The 17,304-nt window shown below is 40.2% G+C and overlaps 1 protein-coding gene across 2 annotated transcripts in view; it reads right to left on the reverse strand.

Moving 5' to 3' along the window:
• The window catches only part of tspan7 (tetraspanin 7), a 29,627-nt gene extending 27,083 nt beyond the window's left edge, over positions 1 to 2,544 (reverse strand). For both annotated transcript variants that reach the window (XM_027023385.3, XM_027023384.3), the window contains exon 1: positions 2,389 to 2,544. In XM_027023385.3, the coding sequence (XP_026879186.1) occupies positions 2,389 to 2,469 (81 nt within the window). In that variant the 5' untranslated portion in view covers positions 2,470 to 2,544. The remainder of the gene's footprint in view (positions 1 to 2,388) is intronic.
• Between the last annotated feature and the right edge of the window lie 14,760 nt (positions 2,545 to 17,304).

Genomic DNA, 17,304 nt, shown 5'->3' on the forward strand with positions numbered 1-17,304 from the left:
TTGCACAGCCCACACAGCAAACATTCCTCTGCCAGTCAATGTAACTAGCACCCACAACACTTACAGTCCACAGTTAGAATAAAGCACTCAAAGTGAGGTACCTTATGGCATTCCTGTTACTCAAGCCTGCAGAGTCTGCTAATTCTGTCAGAAGCCTGCTCGGATTGCTGAAATCTTCAGCAAGATTTCAAAAATCTGTTTATGACCCTTTCCAGTGTAATGAGCATCTGTGACACTGTGAAACAGCTTTAGATCACACCATACTGTACTTGAAGAGAGTGCTACGGGGAAAGTCTGGTCAACCAAAGTTGTCTGTTTTGTAATATAGCAGGTTATGCCCAAATGCCAGTTATTTTCGCCTGACTCTGATTATTCTATTCTTTTTGAACATTATCCTAGATGTTCAACTGTTTTTTCATCAATAACCTGGACTGCATAAACCATTTGCTTTACTCCAGATAAGTCAGTGTGTAATTCTGCATTTGTTGTTCATTAAATACAGCTAAGAACAAGCCAAAGGCTTTCCGCCAGGATTTCCAATCCCCAGATGAGATTAAGGATTTCAAGGAAATTTCTCATCTAGAGAGACTAAGAATATCAAATTGTTATTTTAAGCCATTAGTAGTGAATTGGATCCAGCTGTGAAGCAATGCATCTTTCTACATGGAACCATCCAAACAGCCAATGAGGTCTCAGCACCACTGATTAACAATCTTGGCGGCGAAGATTTTTTAGTCTCAGATCCTGGACAGGAAAGTGCGCCTCCCATCTTTATTTTTAGTAAAGTTGCTGTCATCGGCTTTGATGTGAATGTTCAAGTGGCTAATGACGCACACCCTTCTGTTGCCACGCCAATGTAGACACATGCTACTTGGGGCTGGACATAACAAGTCCTGGGGAAAGAACTGCGTTTCTGATGACAATGCTTGATCTTATGCCATTTACTTGACCATAGTGGATCTTATAGTGTGAACGCTACAGTGGAAAAGAAATTGGTAAATGTGCAGTGATGCTGTGTGTTGTAAGGATACTGAAACTCATTTGGTGTATAAATGCTTGCATTAATTCTGCCAATATTTGCTATTATGAAAATCAGATCACTTTTTAGGAGTTTTTGCAGAAATTCAGATCATTTCAAAGGATTTGCAAGTTTCTCACAGCTGTAAATATAATTAGATTTCATTAAGAATTTTGTTAAGATCTTTAACTTTTGAAAAACATTACACTGAATAAAGTGCATTCTCTTAATGGAAATCCAATTTGTCTGCTGTACATTTATTTTGAAAACCCAAATTAAATTAATATAAATTTATATAAACTTAGGTGTGTTGCTTAAATGCATAAATAGTAGCCACAGATTTAGAAATGGTGTGTGTGATGTGCCTACAAGTGTCTCAAACAACTGTGTGTGTAGAAGCATGTGACTTGTCACCATATTGACTTGGTGTCTCCCACCATGGCACCTGGCCCGACACATTTTCCACTCCTGGTGAGTTCTTATGTCATGTAACATAACACATATGTGATCATTGCCCCCTAACTGCCCGTAGTGTGTCATTTACGCCCTCAGGGTCAAAGTCTAATTGATTGATCGTTTCATGGTAACATTCCCCCTCCAAATATTATCCTTCCAAGGATAAAGTGAAATACGAGCATTAGAATGATGAGCAATGTATTTCTTTGAAATCTTCAACGTGTCTGGCGTACATTAAGTGGGGTTTTTTTTGTCTTTAGATGAACGTACCCCCACCCCCGTAAATCAACCAGTTCAGATAAAAATGTGGCTGCCACCTTCGAATGAGTTTTCTGTTCCCGTTACTTTTGCCCAGATACCAAAGCGAATCAGGGGCGGGGCCGTGAAGAGTTTGCGGTTGTCAGTACCAGCCACTGTTCTCTGAATTAGGCTACCTGCGCAGAGTACTCTACTGCCTCCCGGGCAGACGCGAGGATGCTGTGGGGTGACACGCTTGCTCAGAACGCGAAGGTCATTGCAGTAACGTGTCGACCATCCGTCTGTACGACTTTAACGTACCAGTTATGCAGACCGTTTGTCATGAGAGATGGCGACAATGGGGTAAAATACAAATCGGCGGAAAAGGCTTTTTTGTGTGGAAGAAAACAACAACTGAAACGTACAAGAGCTTTCGATTGTTTCTTCTTAGGTTTTTTTTTTTTAACGAGAAAGCGTTTCCGATGTCCAGTGAAGGTTCTGCTAGTACGAGCACGTCCGTCTCTGCCATTAGGGACATGCACTTGTTTTCCAGCGGCGCAATCTTGAAACATAACGGTTATTTATTCTAATCCGATAAAAATCTGGCCAAAAATCACATCGCCCCGTTTCAAAAACATTTATCTTTGCGTTGTCTGTTAAATCAACTTTGTACTCACCCAAAACACGAAGGAATAGACAATCAGCAGGGTCTTGAGACAGGTTATTACGGGTTTGGTCTCCATTCTCCTTGATGCCATACTACGGTAAAGCGAAGCGCAGGGTTTTGGTTGGAGTTGCGTGGCTGCGATTCTCCACTGGGCTCCGTGCGCCAGCACTAACGCGGCATCTCCCGGCGCTGTCGCTCCAGCTGTGACAGCCAATCAGAGAGCGCGATGCAGTGCTAAGGCCCGCCTTTCCCCGTGACGCCGCCCTCCTGAGAATCACGTGACGATGACGGCGGCTGCTGCGCCAAGGGCGAGTGCAGGTACATTGACGGAAGTGAGCTAATTTCTCCAACGAGAAGGCGGACATAATGTTTAATAATTCTTTTTCGTTTTATTTTCTCAACCCAGTGTGATATGTGCCATAAGGAAGCCAGACTAGGTCGATAGCTGGTGGTAAACATATTGTATCTAGGTGACTTTCTATTAAAGAAGGTCTCGTTCTTAAAGAAGCAGGTGTCAGAAACTGCTAAAAAGCCGCAAAGCTCACAGACAAAAACTATGGACCCGTCTTTAGGCAGTTGAACAGAAACAAAAATATCGCAATATAATAAAAAATATATATTTGTGAAACCAAAGTGTATTTTTATCTTTCTCTCTCTCTCTCTCTCTCTAATTGAGAAACATCATCTTAAATATTAATGACGTTTTAAAAACATAAGGTAAACTAAACAAAAAAAGGCATATACTATTTCAGTCACTTTAAGATGATAGCGTTGTAAGGGACGGACTAACTTAAACCGTGTTTCTCTTTCGCTTCATCTCCTTGGCTCTCTCTGACTTAACCCAATGATGTCACAGCGCGGTGCAAAATAAATTCACAGTTCTGCGCCAAAATTAGCGCGCTTGTGTGCTATATTTGACGCCACAAATTTACAATCTATCGCGACCACAGCTGAGTAAGAGCGCTGCTCACGACATGCGCGGGGGCCTGTAATAAAGAAGCTAACGCTTCACCAGCCTTAGCGAATATGCCCAGGGCCAGTGCGTAAATGAACAGCACCAGCGCCCTGCGGGACTCGGCCTTGCTCCTCACCTCGGACAAAAGCCCCGGGCATATGAGCGCAAAGCCGCACAAAACTGAGGCACTTTGACCAAGTAGAGACGGAAAAACCGCACTGATACAGTGATGTCAGTCATGTCTTTCTGAAACTGAGCGCTGTATGTTTATAGTTTAAGTCCACCGGGTGTTTGACGAAATATTAAGGGAAACACTACAATGCCAATAGAGGTATTTGTCTTGTTGCGCTGTATACAGGTACGCTTTTAAAAGCAAGGTTAAAGTCGACACAAAATCCAAATGACTTGAATGTATTTTAGAATACAATACAGACACCTAATCGGAACAGTTCTGGATGCAGGTTTTAGGTATTAATGTCAAAGTTCATGCAGCCCAGCATTAGATTGGTACATATGGTTAATGTCCATTATTAACAACTTTAAAATGCTATACACTTGCATTCCGTAAACAGTTGGAAAGGCAATAACCAGTTGCTTTAGACATAAGTGTAGCTCACTCTACTTAAGTGCAGTGGTTAACAAAGGCTTTAGTTTTTTCTTGGTCTTTTTCTTGTTCATTTCACTTTGTGCAAATAATTAGTTTTCATTACTTTAACACGTCATAGAAGATGAAAGTCATAAAATTTCAATGGATTCAAAGAGCGCTATTACAATAAATGTGTTTTAATCTTATTTAATTAGAAGCATAATCCATGTTGTGCTGCATTGCACAAGTTTCAACATAACAAAAGAAGCTGTTTCTTTGACCGATAACTAATAAAGGCCTGTAAAATATACAAAACTGGAAAAAAAATAATTAAATTAAATAGCCTCCGCTTTATCTGTTAGAAATCTGTTAGAAATATCTGTTCTTATTGCGCCCTCTAGAGGCTGCAAAATATAATAACATTATGCTGCAAGGTTTCGTGTCTGCTGCATGCTTCGGATTCTGTCTGTTGCAACAGCTGCTCCAAATGTTTGCGAAGGAACTCATTGTTTATTTCTGTTTCTGATTCTGAAATCTGTTGATTTTCCTTTTTCTCACTTCTTTCAACTCTGTGTCGAAGACAGTGTGTGTGTGTGTGTGTGTGTGTGTGTGTGTGTGTGTGTGTGTGTGTGCTCGATGAGGATAGAGATTGACTCATCTCTTCTGTGGCAGAAAATTGTTACATGGCATCCGAGCACTTAACTTTTGCCAGAAATAGTAATGTCAGAAGTACTGTATGAACAGAAATGCATAAACAGAGGAAATAATGCAAACTGTATTCGAGGACATGAAAGGTAACAAATATATACATAACTGTGCATTTAGTCATATGACTTACAAAGGAATTTAACAAGGTATGGAGTTAACCTCTCATGGTGTATTTAATTTACAAAATGGCTGCTACAGCTGGGAGTGTTACACCAAAACCCCTTAAGTCAGCATCTTTGTCAGTCTACAGGAGCCTGAGCTGATAACGAAGGCCAGAGCTGCAAGACTGCAGCCTGAGAGAAATGACTTTTTGTTTTATGTCTATGCAAAAACAAACCTTACACATGCACTGGTACAATGCAAAATATGAATTACTTAAGTATGTCTGGTTTAGAATCTGTTTTAGAATTTTTATTCCCGGATCAAGCAGATGATATTACTCCAGTCCAACTCTCTCAGTCTTGAGTGGCTTAAGAAAAAACGTATAACGGTGAGATTACCGTTGCTCAGCCTGCAAAACAAATCAATACAGATTTCTATTATTACATATGTAGTTTGATATGTGATATGTATAGTTAGGAAGAGAAAAATAATAAAATCATTCAACCATTGAGAGAAACAGCTAATACAATGTCATCTCAAACACCCAAATCCAAACCAAGCAACATAATCCATAGAATCACTGTCTATATTATATGATGTGGAAAATGAATTATTTTAGTGTCTCTAGTTTACAGCGTGAGTGCTCCAGTTTGCAACCTCTTTTATTTAGATACTTTTGGACTTATTTGAACAAGAGAATTGGTTCATTCAGACAGCTGATTGATGGAGGCCTCAGGTGAAGGGTTCTTCCTCGTCATGTTGTTGATATACTTGATCTTTGATCTTTGCTGTGAACAAGGAACCTAAAAAACTGACTGGGCTCCATTGAGAGGCGCAGAAGGAACCGGATGAAAAGGTCTAGAGGTCCAGGTGTCTGTTTTTTACATTGTGAGGGTGTATCACCCTCAGTCTCTGGGGGGTTAGTTGTATGCTTCTCTAGAACACAGATGTTGCTGGATATATATTCCAAACTCCTCCCATATGATTTGCGTGCCCACTCCTGAATACACTCCCACCTCTCTCACATCCATGCCACACTGTCTCTGAAACGCCATCTTACCCAGGACCAGAATACTACACTCTCTAGCCATTTCAGCTTTTTAATGGTGGCTCATGTGTTTGGTCAGAAAGATCAGGAATGAATATTTGTGGGAACATTTGAGTGAGGGACTTGGGGATCTCTTCGCTCTCTGCATCAGCTAATTCCTTTTAGAGCAGTGGGTAAAACACACCAGATGACTAACTAACTTAACATTCTTCTAGAGCAGTGGCTAAAACACACCAGATGACTAAATAACTTCAGTTAACATTTCTTCTAGAACAATGGCTAAAATCTTATTGTTCCAAAAATCCAAAGGAAGGCAACTAATACAAACCATAAAAAAACAAACAAAGCTTTGTTTGCCTGTGAATCTTCTAGCCTTAACTCTTTTGGAGTTTTAGACATCAAACTTGTTTACATTTACCAGACACTTTTATCCAAAGCAACTTACAATTATGACTGAGTACAACTTGAGGGTTAAGAATCTTGCTCAGGGGCCCAACACTGGCAGGGCTGGAACCAGCAACCTTCCAAATGCAAATCAAGTACCTTAACCACTGAGCTACCGCTCTTGCTCACTAACTCTGGTCTGCTTGTAAAGCACAGCGTATAAAAAGAGAAAAGACTAGCAGAGCTTTATTTTTAGAGCGCTTTTGTATATGCCAATAGAATCTGTATGTAGGAGAAAACACATTTTTACAGTTTTTAGTGTAGATAGACATAAACCATGAATTCAGGCTAGTATGCCAGTTTCACATACAAAAAGGCCTGCTTTTTTGGCCAGACCGTCCCCTGAACCATGATAAGAGGGGTTCAGTATATCTGCTCTTGTAAAACTCTGTTTTTCTTCCATTCCATCTCTTTATTAATTTTTATCTTTTGTTGCCAAATATCCCTGTTTTTCTGACTCTTTCTCTAGTTCTGTCACACATATACACATTTTTTCAAATGAACAAATAGTGAAACTAAAATACTGCATCAGCATATCTAAGCTGAATGTAAAATAATTAAAAATATCATCAATCAACCTAATGTAAAATAAACACAGTGGGCCAAATACATAAAACCTACTGCCAGATTTACCATGACGTTAACAGCAGACAGTGCTGCGGTAACACGTGTCCTCATTCATAGATGCTGGTGTCATTTACGTGATTGATAGTATGATCATTCTACCATTTTTTGTCCTCATTTGCATTCGCAATTCATAAAAGAATACATCTACTGGCTAATCGGACTGGATCATAACTAATAATAAACTAAAGCCTAATTGGTCTTTTCTCTTGGTTTCAAAAAATACCACTGCTGATCTCACTAGAGACAGGGTGTTGATCAGTCGATTGATCAGTCGATTGATAAATAATGGCTCCTTACTTGATCTGAAAGTCAGGAAATGCTTGAATGCTTGGGCATTTGTAATGATTGCATTTATAATAAAATATTGCATTCCTTTGTTTGTTTGTTTGTTTGTGTGTATGTGTGTGTGTGTACACGCACAAGACACTGAATATTTCTTAATTTCTAGATGAAAAAGTCGGTGTACCTTACTGGGAGAAGAACACTAAAGTGGAATTATTTCATCCTGAGCCAGTTTTCTAAAACTGTCAGAGTTAAGGCCATAATTGACATAGCATTTTATGCCAGCTATTTGCACAAGTGTCAGAGGAAGCTGAGAATATGATGATGAATTATAACAATAATATAGAACAAATAATTCCAATCAAGTAATTTGATTAGAAAGGAGACATTCCATAAGTGCTGATAGAGCACAATAGTGAATTTAACTAACAGTTAATTGAACACATATTTGAAGCAGAGAGGCACGTGTTCAGTTAAAATTCCTGGTGCTATTATAATCTATCTTAGACTGTAACAAACTTTATTTTTCATTTGAAGGACTGTCGACAAACAACAAATTGTCAAGCAAACTTGTTTCACTGGCTGCACAATAAATGAAGACAGATAAATGTACATGATACAACATTTCTGGTCTGCAGTAACAGACATACACAAAGTAGTAAGCTAGTGTATAAGAAAATCTTAATGTGTTGTTGTAATTCTCTACGATGGAATCATGGTCATGCTGATATTTATCATAACAGCACACTCTCGTGTGATACTGCTTAATTAAAATGTCATTTACAGTATTACAGTTTAACAAACACATGGGCTAACTAAAATGACACTGTGAAATGAGCATGTTTGTTTCTCACAGCGGGATTTCTCTGCAGGCTTTTTGATTATTATATTACAGAGAAAGCAGTTGGTGCTCTGACTTAAGGTTAACGAACGAGGAGAATCAGTCACGTTTCTCTGTGTCCCCCTGGAGGAGCTTCCCTGTAAACTGGAGGCAGTTACATTCATCATATCAAGAGACTTCTATCATTTCTTACAGTAATAAGATGTTAGAGAATGTCACCAGTACATCCACTTGCTCTATAAAAAGTGTCTCGCATACGGGCAGGGATCTAGGACCCCGAGGGAATCTAGGTTTTAAGTTTGATTTTTGAGTGATTCCATTTGTGCTGGCAGACAGTAAAAGCTCCCAAAAGGTTTTGTCTTCTTGTAGGCAGAAATCCGTTGATCTGAGGTGTTAGGAGTGACACCTTTTAGATTATAGAGTGTGATTACTGTTGGAGAGCGTTTGGATGCATGTTGGAGGTTGATAAGAAGTTTAACTCCTCAGCACTGTAATGTTTGTGTCCACTTTAGCAGCCAGCCATATTCCATCAGTGTTACACAGACTGATTCCTTTTTGGCTGTAAAACATTCACATACATAAAAGGAAATGAGAAATGGGTTGTTTGTATAGAGCTTACTGACAGCATCATACATTGCCTTATTCCAGATCACTGAGTTATGTACAGTCATAGCCAAATGTTGAGACTGACACAAATTTTGGTTTTCACAAAGTTTCCTGCCTCAGTATTTTTTAGATCCTTTTGTCAGATGTTTATATGGTATAGTGAAGTACAATTATAAGCATTTCATAAATTATTTATGGCGTGCTGGATATCGGCTTCTGGGCAATTTCAACTGATGGCAACCCATTCGTGCCTAATCAGTGCTTGGAGCTGACCACAGTTTGAGTTTTTGTTTGTCCACCCTCTTTTTGAGAATTGACCACAGGTGTTTAATGGCCAGGGACCCAAAATTTTCAATGTTCAATGAATTGTTTCAGGATGCCTCACTGTTGGCATGACACAGGACTCACGGTAGCGATCACCTTTTCTTCTCCAGACAATCATTTGTCCGGGTGTCCCAAACAGTCTGAAGGGGGCTTCATCGGAGAAAATAACTTAACTGCAGTCCTCTGCAGCCCAGTCCCTATACTTCCTGCAGAACGTCAGTCTGTCCTTGATGTTTTCTTGGAGAGAAGTGGCTTCTTTGCTGCCCTTCTTAACACCAAGCCATCCTCCAAAAGCCTTCGCCTTCGCCTTGAAGTTCTTGATTTAGGTGGTATCTTACAAGCAGCAACATCTTTGCCCGTGAAGCCCTTTTGATGCAATGCAGTGATGACTGTGCATGTTTCTTTGGAGGTAACCATGGTTAACAGAAGAAAACTTCAAGCACCATAACACTTTTAAAGCAACCACTCTGCTCTTCTAATCAGCATGGCAAAGTGATATCAGCTGCCTTGTCCTCATTAAAACCTTCTCCTGAGCTAACGAGAAGATCACTGAAATTATGTTAGCAGGCCATTTCGTGGCAGGGCTGAAATGCAGTGGCTGGAATGTAGTAATTTTTGTCAAGTTCATTTTCATGGCAAAGAATGACTTTGCAATTAATTACAACTCATCTGATCACTCTTCACAATCTAGAGTTAATGCAAATTGTCACCATAATAACTGAAGCAGCAAACTTTGTGAAAACCAAAATTTGTGCTAGTCTCAAAACTTTTAGCCACGACTATAAGACTAAAAAAAATCCCCCCAAAACTATTAAAAATAAAATGTATATTTAATTGAATATACAATTCAGTATCTATTAGAGATCTGTAATAAGGATTAAATTTGTGATGAGCAGAAAACAAACCATTTGAAAAAAAAGCAGAGGGAGTAACTTAAACTGAGTTTTAGAGCAATGAGAAGAGAAGAGAGTTTCTGTTTTTGGTAACATTGTAACACTTGTTGTGCAAAGATGAGTTTAATAAGTTGGTGAATGTTTCGTTAAATTGCCTACAATAAGAAGTGTAATAGCCTCTAAGAAAGAAATCCCTAGGTTTTGTTCTAGTACGATAGCACAAACACAGCTGGATATTAAAATGCTACGTTTTGTTTGCGATTATTAGAAATAGCACTGGAGAGTCCTAAAAAGCTTCAAACCAAAAGGAGAAAGGCACTTCACATAATATGGAGGACTCTCAAAACATGGAGGCTCAGAATTGAATGCAAACTACACAGGGAGGCTGCACATCACAGAGGGAGGGAGCAGAAAGGTCAATCATGAACTCAAGGTGAGACAGATTGAGGCAGATTGAGACAGCAGCACAGGACTTGCTAGTCACAAGCAATGACATCTTTGAGCCCTTAATGGGACAAAACAAGTATGGACTAAGAGGTAGTTGGTACTGGAAAAACAGTCTGGATTGGGCTGTAGAAGAAGCAGATCAGGACGTCTGCTTGGTTTTCCGCTTCCATTAAGAGAGATGAATTTAATGAAGGACCAAAAGCTCGGTTTGATGGATCTTCTTAATTTTTTTGTTCACAGAAAAAACAGAGTTTATAGATACTGTTGGCTACACAGGCATGTTTACCTTTGATGGTAGAGATGAGTGTAAACTTCCTTTACATTTTAAAAACAGTAAGACTTTATATGATGTAACCGGGACAGCCTCTGTGGGTGTGTTGTTGACAAACCACATCAAAGGGGAATGTGTTCCCCTTTGCTTTTTTCTGAATAGTCTCTTCAACAGCAGAAGCCAATCAGATTCCTTTTGAGTGTGTTGACCAGGTAACAGGGTTACGAGGCTTCAGTGATTCTCAAAATTAAGAGAACTTCAGAAAAACAGTTACCAGAACTTGGCCAAAAGGATTGTCACACTCATTAAGTCATCAAGAAGCCTCTCTATCATTTGGCACATTCCAGTCTCCTGTTGGATTTGAGCTTCTTTTCTAGAGAGAATGGTAGCCGAAACAGAGAGTAGAGAGATCCCCAAGACTCTCAGCCTACACATCCTAATCTTGAATTATGAAAAATTTAAAACGTACCCTTATAATACAAGAGCTCATATTCTGGCACTAGATAAGATGGCTTTCAGCAGCTGGAGGAAGACAACCGAGTCATCTGTGAGCATGATCTGAGTAAGTGCGCAACGGAGGACAGGGAAGTGTCCGAGTTCTCAGGTGTGTACAGCCAAATCGTCAAACAGGACTTGCACTGGAAGAAAGTGTACCCTTTTTGGCATGTCGGTGGTCAGTCAGTGGTTTCTTGCTGTTTTATATATCTTTTTCTCCTTTGTGTCCAAGGAAACAAAAATGTTAGGACACAAACAGAAAACCACTAAGCAGTTGTGGTTTTACAGAGCAATCAAAGATAATAAGTCAGTAATTGACAGCAGTGGACAAATCCTGTTGGGGTAAAAATGGACCCCTGGACTCCTCCACTTCCTTCTGGGTCTCTCACATGAGTCCAGCCAGGTTCTGTTACAAAGATTACTCAGACAGAAAATTAGTGTTTCTCACAGGAGCCAAGCAACAGTGGAGTACCTTAAAGTGAAGATCAAGCAGAACCCCTAACCAAAGACATCAGTCTGTTCCACTGTCTAAGGGAACTCAGTAATGGTTCTTTAATGCAGGAAGTTCAGATCAGACGTACCTGGAAGGACTTGAGGGAGATAAGAGGCTCACAGAGGTCAGCTTCTCAACTGTCTAGTGGTCTGCTCTGGTTTTTGTGCTTCTAAAATCAGCAGAGGAGCTAAAGGAGTTTCACCTCAGGGAATATGTCCAGTCGTTAAAGCGCCCAGAAAAGCAGAGGGAGTAACATTTAAAATTATATATGTGATTTCCCCTTTCAATTGATGTGGCAATTGCTCTTGACTGTTGTTTAGTGTGCTGTCAGGTGATTTCCTCATCCTTATTACAAAGTGTTCTTGAGTCTCTGAAAAAAGGCATGCAAATAAAATGTAATAATAATAATTCATAATGAATTGTTTCTCTCCAGGTTTGTGGGAGTGTACCCTCACAGAGGAGAGCTTTGCTGCTTTGGCCTCTGCACTCCCCTCAGCTCCGAGTCTTCAAGCTTTCGAGAGCTGGTTTTAGATAACAAAACTGTTCTCTGCTGGACTGCAGAATCCGTACTGTAAACTGAGGTGAGATCTGCAATTTCTCAACAATACAAACACAAACACACAAACACACACGCACGCAAACGCACATGCACACATACACACATACACACATACACACACACTTTTAAATTAGCTTTAAAGGTACATTGTTTACCTTACATTTATTCATTTTCATTCATAGTAGTTTATGTAATTCATGTAAATTTCCTGTTTGTATTTTGTTGTGTGACTTGAGAGAAACGGGTCTTTTGTCAGCCTGTCATTTTGCAGCATCACAGAGGAAGTCTGTGCTGCTCTGGCTTCAGCTCTGAAGTGAAACCCCGCATACCTCAGAGGGTTGGACTTGGGTGGTAATAAGCCAGGGGACTCAGGACTGAAGCAGCTCTGTGCTCTCCTGGAGGACGCACGCTGTAGATTCCAGAAGCTCTAATAAGGTCAGCCAACACAGTGGCGATTATATTATGCTGTACAACAGACCTTATCGTTGCATTAATATAGTATCATTATTTTATTTTCTATGTAAATATAAATTATTTATTGTTGTAACTAACTGAACTGAGTGATCCACCTGTAGGGGGCAGTGCAGTCCTCAATTTTCAGTCATTAACAGTAAAGTCACGCTAGCCGGAAAGAAATGAACTTCCTGTAATTCACTGTGCTGTGGGATCAGTGGGAGGAGATTTATTGTTGTACCTCTTTAGGTTGTGTGCCTCCAGAGGAAGACTCTGCCATTCTGGCTTCTACTCTGAGGTTAAACCCTTCATATGAGAGAGAACTGAGTGAGCAGAGACTGGGGAGTGAAGCTGCTCTCTGCTCTACTGGAGGATCCACACTACAAGCTGGAGACACTAGTGTAAGCATTAGCATACCTGCCGTGGTATAAATGATGAATGGCTGTAACATCAGACAACAGACAATTTTCCAACAGACATCCCCTCCCACATACACTCAGAGCAAACAGATCCTTTTCTCTTAAGTTGAGATGCTGAGATTTTCTTTGCAGAAAAGAAATGTGGTATCACAGAGGAAGGCTGTGCTGCTTTGGCTTCAGCTCAAGATCAAACCCCTCATATATTAGAGATCTAAATCTGAACTGCAGCAAACAGGAGACTCAGCTGATTTCTGCTCTACTGGAAGATCCACAATGTAAACTGGAGATATTAGAGTGAGTTATATCAACACACAGAATTTTGTGATTGACAGTTAGCTTTTTTACTGTAAAACTGGTATATGACATACATGTTAACAACATTAAATTACTCAACTACTCATTATTCAAGGAGAACAGAACAGGCTGTGGGCCTGCATGACCTTGTGAAAGATTATAGAGTTTTGAATCCTTGCCCTTGGTCATCCCCTGTTTGCAGGCTGTATAACTGCAGCGTATTAGGTAGGATGTGTCCCTCTGGCTTCAGATCTGAGGACAAATTCCATACCTCAGAAAACTCTTCATGGGCTACACCGAACCCGGAGACTTGCGAGTGAGCTACTTTCTGCTCTACTGGAGGATGTACAGTGTGTACTGGAGAACCTAGAGTGAGCTACTGAAAATATTAGCCGTGTCAGCTTCCTCAGTTCATTGAAACAGCATCGTTATTGTGGTTATTAATGAACAACTTTTGGTTTGTTTTGGAACTTTGGTTGTGAACATGCACACGAAGCAGCTCTCTTTTGGCCTCATCTAGGAATGGGTGTCTGCCAGGGCCGTGCACAGACATTTTGAGGGACTGTTGGAAAACATCCAACAGACTGCTGGAAAAAGGCATAATACAACACTTTCATTTAGTCTAACTTTATGAGTTATGGGCTACTCATACGTATGCAGCTACGACAGCAAAAATAAAACAATGTTTTCTGCCAGAGGGGCAGCTCAGCCAAGATGGTAGATGGTACTGGTAATGTTTCACTGAAGTCTTTTATCAGTGACATTAACATCCATGAAACAAGCAGCTTGGAAGCAGATGCAGAGTGAGAATGTGTGAGCGTGGACACCTGGACCTTCTCCTCTGTAAGGACCCAGTATAGAGCCTGCCATGTTTAGTTCTGTGTCAGACGGGCCTCTTTATTCACAATGCACTCATTATCAGGGGGATTTCGGATGTAACTAGCCAATCCCTGTTCAGCTGTGGTTTGTCATACAGCCTCGAGATGCCACAAAGCTGAAATGCCATTGGACGTAAACACAGAGTGGGAGGATCTTTGAGAAATCACCCAGCAGCACACGGACACACAGACTTCGTTCATTTAGCATCTGCCTGCCACCCAGCTGACCTGCACTCTAATATGAACCACATGGAGGAAATGAATCATCTGACACTTCAAGACCGCTGTGAATCCAGGACGGAGGAGTGTGTCTTCGGGATGATGCCAAGCCATTAAATCTCCACCTGGAAACGCTCAGGTTTATCACCACTAGGATCAGCAGGAAATGAGACAGCTTCTGTGTAGAATTCAGAGTGGTTCTGTGTACGGGGCACCCTCAGGAGAAAATAACAACCAGAAAATAAGAACCTTTGTATTGTGACTTTGTTTCGCATGCATTGTTTAGTGCTGGACACTTCTGCTGAGCCTAATGCTGATTTTGAAAAAAAAACAACACACAAACAAACATATGCTAAGTTTACTACTAGGTCTTGATTAAATAGTTACTTTCATTAAGTGGCCAGAGCCAAATAATTGCTGTTTTTTTCTTTCTTCTTATTCTTCACTGCTATTTTGTCTGCTCTTTTTAAGCTAAAACCACCAAACCTTGCAGAAACCTTCATCTTACTCCTGAAAGAGTTGCTTGTGTTTTACACTCACCATCTCCCCATCCAACTACTTTGTCCCCATACACTTGCACATGGGACAATTTTTCACACTTCCATTTGACAAATTTCAAGATTAACCCACCAAACACGCTGTGAACGATCAGAGGAGCTACTTGTCCACTTTTCACACCTCTATCACTCTTTTCACCCCTTCTTCTTCATCCCTCGCTTTTCATCCTATTGACTTCAATTCATTTTTCATTGCCTTCTAACTCCTATGCCTTATATGCTATAAACACCAAAATTAGTATACACAGTAAAGCTGCTGTAATGTAATTACACATTTTTTCCACCACTCATTCTTTAGTCTTCCTTCCCTCCATCCTCATAGGAATCCTTTGATTTCATAACTCATTCAGCTATAAAGACAAAACAACTACATTTGCAGTACTGCTTGAACTGCCAGGCCTAATCACCATGCAATGCACTATGGTAACAAACTATTCATTACCTTTCTGAAACAATTACAGTTCAACTGTATTTAGCAAACTCCAGAAACTAAGCGATGAAATGCGTTTTTTTATGTTTATATGTTTGGTTTCTTTAGGGATCTTCACCTGAAACTGCAACAATTTCAACAATACAAATAACAAATAAAAATCTACACTAAATATAATCTAATTTAAATATGATATGAATGGTTATATAGCACAACAATCCTATATTTTATTCATGTTCTAGTAATGCTTCCTGTCAGGATTTCCTGTCAGGAAACCGAGGCCACTGCTCTGCTTCACTTCTCTCTCACCTCTGCTCTAAACATCCTGCTGAACAAGCGTTCAGGTTTGCGAGGTCTTGCTGATCATTATTTTACCCCACATAACCCGTGAAAATGTCAGCTTGTTTTTTGGCTGGTTCAGGGTTTTTTATTTGTAAGACAGCACTACTGGCCTCTGGTTCCACAAGGACTGCACATTGTCTGTAGATCTGAGACAGGACAGACCGGTTCAGATTGTGCTCTGTGAAATGAAACATGAATCAGTCAACCGGTGGGTGGAAATTCATCAATATTACATTTTATAACCGGCATGCAATATTACAGCTCATCGGCTGTGGCATCCTATACATGGCAAAAGGCTATGAATAAGGTAATTATCCAAACTGTTGTAATTCTGATTAGTGCAGCTAATGAAACATCCATGAATACATCCAAGGAATCAATCCAGTCAGATAGAAGACATGTTCACCATGGAAGCAGAGGAAATGCCATGGTAGGATAAGCCCCTCCATGGAATGTCCCAGTAGCAGATAGCAGAGGTGACTGACAAGACAATCCTACCAACGGCTGGAAAAGGCAGGACTGAAGGACAGCACAGTCACTAATCATGATGGCACAAGATCAAACACTATGCACTGGGTCAATCAAAGGAAGGGTTTATCATACCAGAGAAAACCCAAGAAGGATGACAAGAGGAATTGTGTGTACAGTTACAATGTACGTTTTAATAATCACTAAAAAGTCAAATCAGCTTTCCTTTACAATTATTTTGAAATTACTTTGTAATAATTTTATAAAATCATATGTAAGCAAATGTCTAGAAGCCAAGTTTACAATCCAAAGAAGGTACTGAAAGAAAGTTCAATGACATTTGTTGGTTCTAGGGATAAATACCCTTGGAAGAAGCGTGCAAACAGGTGTGGTCATCTGTTCCTCATAGCATACGCATTTTAAAGTCCCGTATACGGCTGTTTAGGCTATTGGTCACGTATAGCAGTAGATAAATGGAGTTTGATTCCTTTTTTTCTGCAGGCTGGATGACTGCATTAATACTGAGAAAGGCTGTGCTACCCTGGCTTCTCCTCCGCAGTCAAACCCTCAAGCCTGAGACGGATGAACCTAGCATGGAATAAATAACAGACTAAGGAGTGTGGCTTCTCTCAGCTCTACTGGAGAAAGAGAAGTGGGTGGTGTTGGACTGCTGACTTCAGGCATGCTGGTTGCTTTTCTGTGTCGGGGTGTTGGAGGGCATACTGGGGTCTCAGAGGCCTCCGCCTCCACCAAGCTGCATTTTTGATTACATCCTCAACTACTGAGTGGCATATATCAACTTAAGCAGTATGAGCTCATGGCACTTGCTGTGCTGTGCTTGCTAAAACACATATCAATTTTTTTATATTGGTGGTCTTGCCTTTTATAGTTTTGTATGGAGTCATAAGTATGAGAACACTGGTGGTAAGGGACTTGACTAGTAATCGGAAGGTTGCCAGTTCAAGCCACGCTGTACTAGAAAACAGGTGTACTACAGTCTTGTGGGACTTGCGTAGTGTGACACATATGTATTTCATGTAGTAATAAGATGAGGTTTTATTGTGACTGTGGCCGGCGGTTTGAGTTTGACCTTCCTGTCCTATTCTTACAGAATCCCATAATAGTCTATGTTTAATAATACTGTAATGGTGAAAATCTGTTAAAACAAATCATTTGACAGCTGCA

This window comes from Electrophorus electricus, chromosome 23 (assembly GCF_041902795.1).
Source record: "Electrophorus electricus isolate QZ-2024a chromosome 23, ASM4190279v1, whole genome shotgun sequence".
Taxonomy (NCBI): Eukaryota; Metazoa; Chordata; class Actinopteri; order Gymnotiformes; family Gymnotidae; genus Electrophorus; species Electrophorus electricus.